This window comes from Chamaea fasciata, unplaced genomic scaffold, assembly GCF_029207755.1.
Source record: "Chamaea fasciata isolate MVZ Bird 193981 ecotype frontalis unplaced genomic scaffold, bChaFas1.0.hap1 SCAF_1, whole genome shotgun sequence".
In the NCBI taxonomy this organism is placed as follows: Eukaryota; Metazoa; Chordata; class Aves; order Passeriformes; family Sylviidae; genus Chamaea; species Chamaea fasciata.
Window position 1 is genome coordinate 29,584,098 of NW_027094086.1, and position 5,914 is coordinate 29,590,011.

The 5,914-nt window shown below is 50.1% G+C and overlaps 1 protein-coding gene across 1 annotated transcript; it reads left to right on the forward strand.

Moving 5' to 3' along the window:
* Positions 1 to 2,904: 2,904 nt before the first annotated feature.
* HEY1 (hes related family bHLH transcription factor with YRPW motif 1) lies at positions 2,905 to 5,609 on the forward strand. The gene is made up of 5 exons (XM_066179780.1): positions 2,905 to 3,184; positions 3,305 to 3,380; positions 3,453 to 3,536; positions 3,653 to 3,734; positions 4,536 to 5,609. Exons 1-5 carry the CDS (start codon positions 2,967 to 2,969, stop codon positions 5,117 to 5,119), a joined length of 1,044 nt encoding a protein of 347 aa, XP_066035877.1. The 5' UTR covers positions 2,905 to 2,966; the 3' UTR covers positions 5,120 to 5,609.
* The last annotated feature ends 305 nt before the right edge of the window (positions 5,610 to 5,914 follow it).

Genomic DNA, 5,914 nt, shown 5'->3' on the forward strand with positions numbered 1-5,914 from the left:
TGCTTCCAGCACTGGGGGCCAGATGTGGCTGTAGACCCTGGATCTGGAAATGCTGAGTTGTGCCAGACCTGGAAACAATGGGGAAACTGGGGCGGGGGGGAAGTGGCAAGAGGGGGCAAGTAAAGTGTGGGGCTGTGTGTGATAGGAAGGGGTGTGAGATGATATGTTTGGATGGTGGGGTGACTGAGACACGGCATGGCCTCCCACAGTAGGAGGTGGGCATGTAGAAGGCGAGAGGGCACTGCAGTGTGAAACAGGGAAAAGGGAGGCACAGTGACAGTGTAGGGGACAAGAGAGAAGGCTGTCATCTCCTAAGGTTTGTTGCTTCATTGGTGCAAAACTGTTGTTGGGGGCTGAAATTCAACTCTATTTAGAAACGTCACCTTGTGCACTGTGGTTTTAATTTCCTTGGTCTTTAGTGAGCAATGGGCTGCTCTCCTGTCTGCCCTTCTGGTGAGAGAGATGTATGACAGCGCTGTCTTGGCATGTTGGTAATTTTGGGCTAATAAAATTTCCCTTTGGGCCATGGTTAACAATTAGACCAACGCTGTGGATCCATGCCCAGCACTAGAAAAGCAGAAGTGCAATTTAAAGCTGGTTTTGCTGTCTGCTCCTCCTAGTGCTGGATGGGAAGATTGAAACCACACACAGGCAAACGTTTCCTATCTTCCCATGGCTGCTGATATCCAACTGCCATTGCTCACACTGTGTAGAGGCACAGCTACACTCTACCTGCCCTTTCTTGTAAATCATTTGCAGAAGTCAGTGACTACACAAGCTCAGAAAGCGTCCTTGGAGGCTGCCTGGCCCCAGTGGTTCACAGAGCTACAGACAGGCGCAGCTCCAGGATCCAGCTGCTGGGAACCTGGGTGGCCACACCTCTACTCTCAAGCAATCGATGCTTATTCCCAAGGAACTTCTTCTACCATGTTTGTTTTCTCCATAGTAGGAGAAGACATATATGTGCTTGGATGGGAGAACTCAGATGTGTAGTCTGCAGGCCAGAAAGACATGAAATGTCACTGTGCCTTTCACTGACCTGTAAAAGCAAGTGGTGCAGGCAGACAAGTTTCACAACAAAAATATAGAGGCTGGAAAGGTGGATGTAATAGAAGTGCTGACACAAACTTAATTAAAGCACTGCAGAAAGGATAGCTTTTTTAAAAAATAATGTGGGAATAGAACACTTCTGTCATCTTCTGTTAGCTACTTACAGGTGGCTGCAGGACTGTTTCTATCTTCTTTACTACTTTTAGATTGGTCCTTACTTCCATTTCCTTCCTACTTGAGATGCTTTGCAAAAATATGGGCAACTCCATGAAATCTGAGGCAACCCTGTGCTGGTAACTTTTACCTAAAAAAATTGGGAGGTTGAAGGTAATATTCCTGGCCCTTGGAATGGGAAATCTGGGTTCATCAGCCCTTTGCTCTCACATGATGTTCATCTTGGTTATCCTTCAGTCCATCTGATTGTGAAACACGGAAGAATCAACTTAGAAGGGAGCCTTAGTTGAAAGGCTTCATGTAAATGAAAATTTAATTATTATGAAACCACCTCAAAGAGTACACCCTCATTTCACCTGTCCTATTTTGCCAGTACCTGAGCCTGAGAAAGCTGGCAGAATGAAGAGGACCTGTTGGGGGAATACAGCATTCAGGCTTAGGGCCCTGCTGAGTGCAAGGCAGCATGTACTCATGGTGAGCATGCCAGCCAGACCCCCACACATCCTGAATCCAGTGCTGACTTTTCCTGTCATTCCTTCCTCCTTGCCAGAAAATGCCATGTGCTTTCAGCTTCTTAAAAACTGTTCCTATTTCTGCCCACTGCCACAATACATGGTGGCGGGAATAGACAAGGAAAGGATGTGGCTGGCAGATTTTCAGTTTGGAAGGGTACAGGGAAGAGAGATGCCTTGATTTTCCTTGCATTGCCAACAAACTGAAAAATAGCAAGTTAAAGCCTCTTCAGCTTTCAGGTTTAGCCACCATTTTCACTCTTTTTTTTTTTTTTTTTTTTTTTTTTTTTTTTTTTTTTTTTTTTTTTTTTTTTTTTTTTTTTTTTCCCAAGGAGGGCAAGCTACTCTTACCCAGGCATTCCCTTCTTCTTTTAGCCTGGAGAAGAGGATCAGGATGACCTTATCATTCTTTAGAACTCCTGAAAGGAGGTTGTAGCAAGGTGGAGGTCAGCCTCTCCTACCAGGCAAAAAGTGACAGGACATCAGGGCATAGTCTTAAGCTGTGCCAGGTGACGTTCAGGTTGGAAATGAGGAGGTATTTCTTCTCAGCAAAGGTGATACCTGGAATGGGCTGCCTGGGGGGTGGTGGAGTCACCATACCTGGAGGAGTTTCAGAAAAGAGTGGATATGGCACTTGGTGTGGCACTTGGTGTGGCACTTAGTGTGGCACTAGCCATTGTTTAGTTGATAAGAGGTCTCTTCTGACCTGATTTATTCTGTGAATCTCCTCACTCAGCTCTCCTAGGCTCTTGTTGCCTCAGGGAAGCCCTCAGAAACGTCATCCATCCATCCATCCATCCATCCATCCATCCATCCATCCATCCATCCATCCATCCATCCATCCATCCATCCATCCATCCATCCATCCATCCATCCATCCATCCATCCATCCATCCATCCATCCATCCATCCATCCATCCATCCATCCATCCATGCCCCCCGCCGAGCCCCGCGCCGCGTTCCCACGGCCGCACCTCCCCCGCGGCGGGGGCGTGGCCCCGGCAGCGGCTGGCGGCGATTGGCTGGGGCGGCGGCGGCCAATGGGGGGCGGGCGGGGGCCGCGCGTGGCGGTGCTGGGCGGCGGGCGGCGGTGGGCGCGCTCTGCCCGGCTGCGTCCGTGCCCGCCGCCTGCGCATCCATCCCTCCCTGCCTCCATCCGTCCGTCCCTCCCTGCTTCCCTCCCTGCCTCTGCCCGCTGCCTCCTGCCTGCCCGCCGGGCGTGGGAACTCCATGGGAGAGACGGGCGCCGGGCGAGGCGCGGGACGCGCTCTGGGCGCGCTCCTCCCGCGCCCCGCCGCCCGCCGCCTCCCCGACGGCCGCCCGCGCCCCGCCGCCCCCGTCCCCGCCGTCGGTGCCATGAAGCGGGCGCACCCCGAGTACAGCTCGTCGGACAGCGAGGAGCTGGATGAGGCCGTCGAGGTGGAGAAGGAGAGCGCGGACGAGAATGGGTGAGCTCAGGCGGGGTGGGCGCCGTGGGGCTGCGCCGCGTCCCCTCCCTCCCCTCCGCCCCGCGGAGCCCCGGCACCCCCGAATCCCTGCGGTGACCGGTGTCCCGCTGCTCCCCGCAGGAACCTGAGCTCGGCCGCGGGCTCCATGTCTCCCTCCACCACCTCGCAGATCTTGGCCAGGAAGAGGCGCCGAGGGGTGAGTGCCCGCCGGCCGGCCGCGGCTCCCCGCAGCCCGGCACGGCCCCGCTGACCCCGCTCTCTGCCCTAGATCATCGAGAAGCGCCGCCGCGACCGCATCAACAACAGCCTGTCCGAGCTGAGGAGGCTGGTACCCAGTGCGTTTGAGAAGCAGGTAGCGCCCAGCGACCCTCCGCGCTGCCCCCCCATCCGTTCCCAGTAGGGAGCGTCACCCCTCGGTAACGTCTCTGGTTCTGCTTAAAACGTTTCGTGCCTTCCCTTCTCTCCTAGGGATCAGCCAAGCTGGAAAAAGCAGAGATTCTGCAGATGACTGTCGATCACCTGAAAATGCTGCATACAGCAGGAGGGAAAGGTAAAGTTTTGTGCGTGACAGCGTCAGCAGCCCTGCAGGGAGGCTGCTGTGGGAGCAGCGCATTCCTCAGCATTGTCAATGCTTACAGAAAGTGAGCGGCAGCTCTCTTACGTCTCACCAGGAATTAGGGACTTTCTCTACTTGACAAGATTCGTGGCATCACCAGCACTGAAAGGTTTTGCGGTGCTAGCTCTGAGGAGCTTTTCTAGAGGAGAGTGACTGCAAGTCTCTCTAGCAGTGTGTCAAGGCTATGAAGTGAATCAGCTTTTGGCAGCTTGGAAAACAGTCATTATTGACGTCTAATGCTTGTTTCTGTAATTTTCTGAAAGTTCAGAACAGAACTAGGAAAAAATACAGCATGAAATAAGTGGTGAAAGGATTTAGCAAAACTGCTGAAAGGCAGTTTTAAGAAAAAAGTACTTTGCCTGCTTAAGTCTCCTGATAAGTTAAGACTTGTGTTTTTAATGAATTTCAGTGTGCTGTGGTTTTACTTGCACAAGGGAGGCATAGAAAGAACAAAAATACTTTCCTCCAGTGTCAGTGAGCAATTCCAGTTTAAAAATGGCAGTCTGTGACTGGTCTTGGGACTTGCAGCATCACAGCACAGATATAAAAGAAAAGCTTGTTAAACAAAAAAGGAAGAGAGAAAAAAAAGGGCCTTGGCAGCTAGTCTATGGTTGGGAATACTAACCACATCCAAGTGAAATATGCTTATAGGGGAGGGTGGAGTGGGGAGGCTACTTGTAGACAATGACTAGAAAACAACATCTTAAGATTTCATTCTCTGCTCTTTTCTCTTAGGTTATTTTGATGCTCATGCTTTGGCTATGGACTATCGGAGTCTAGGATTTCGAGAGTGCCTGGCTGAAGTCGCTCGATACCTGAGTATCATAGAGGGTCTGGATGCCTCTGATCCTCTGCGAGTTCGACTCGTGTCTCATCTCAACAACTACGCCTCTCAGCGGGAAGCAGCGAGTAGTGCACACACTGGCATTGGACACATTCCTTGGGGCAGTGCCTTTGGACATCACCCTCACATACCTCACCCGTTGCTGCTGGCTCAAAATGGGCATGGTAATACCAGTACTACAGCATCTCCCACAGAACCACATCACCAGACCAGAATTGCTGCCCCACACGCTGAAACTTCCTCACTCAGAGTGCCCCCAAATGGCAGCGTCGGACCAGTGCTCCCGGTGGTCACATCTACTACCAAACTGTCTCCTCCTCTTCTCTCCTCCATGGCATCTTTGTCTGCATTCCCCTTTTCATTTGGCTCCTTTCATCTGCTGTCCCCCAACGTGCTGAGCCCATCTACACCGACGCAGTCAGCGGCTCTCAGCAAACCATACAGACCCTGGGGGACTGAGATTGGCGCCTTCTAAGAACTGACTCTTTAACAAGGGTGGGAAAGCCTATAAACCTAGCTGAGCTGGGTTATGCCACCCTTAAAGTTGAAGTTCTTAGTAACTGGGACAAAGGTACAGCTTCATCTTAACTTTGTCTAAAAACTGTCTCATTGGATTTTTCTTTTTGTTTTCTACATTTCTGTATTAACAGGTTTTTGTTGTTGGTTTTTTTTTTAATAGTTGCTGAAGTTGTTCAAAAATAAAATTACAATAGTGGTTTGTTAACACTTGTGTTAGATCTCTGCTGAGCATATAAGTCACTTTTGTAAACAGTTTGTTTCAAATGTTTCATTTTTCCTGAGTACATCGGACTGGCTTTTTATGGAAAGATACCACCTATTATTGTTAGCGATGGCCTAGTTTTGTTATTAATTTTCCAGGACCATTCTTCTCAGCATTTACAAGCTGTGTTTTTGTTAGTATTTTGACACTGAGATGTTCTATAAAGAATTACTCTTTTTGTAAACTATATTTGAGTCTTATATTTCTGAGCAAAGCGTTGACAAATCAGCCGGATCTGCTCGACCAGCTTTATCTAAGAGCCCAGTTCCTCTTTCTTCTGAAGCCGTTTGGTGTATTTGGCCATCTTATTCTTGTCCCTAGTAGATATTTGCTCACTTCTTAGAACCACTACACTTTTTTCCACCAAAAGGAGCAGTAGTATGAGTGGGGAGGGTGCAAAAGTCAAATTTCACGCTGTATTGGTGGTGGGTTTAGTTGCTGGGGAAGTTATGGGAATTAAAGTTGTCACCTGCAGTAATCTCCCAGCCA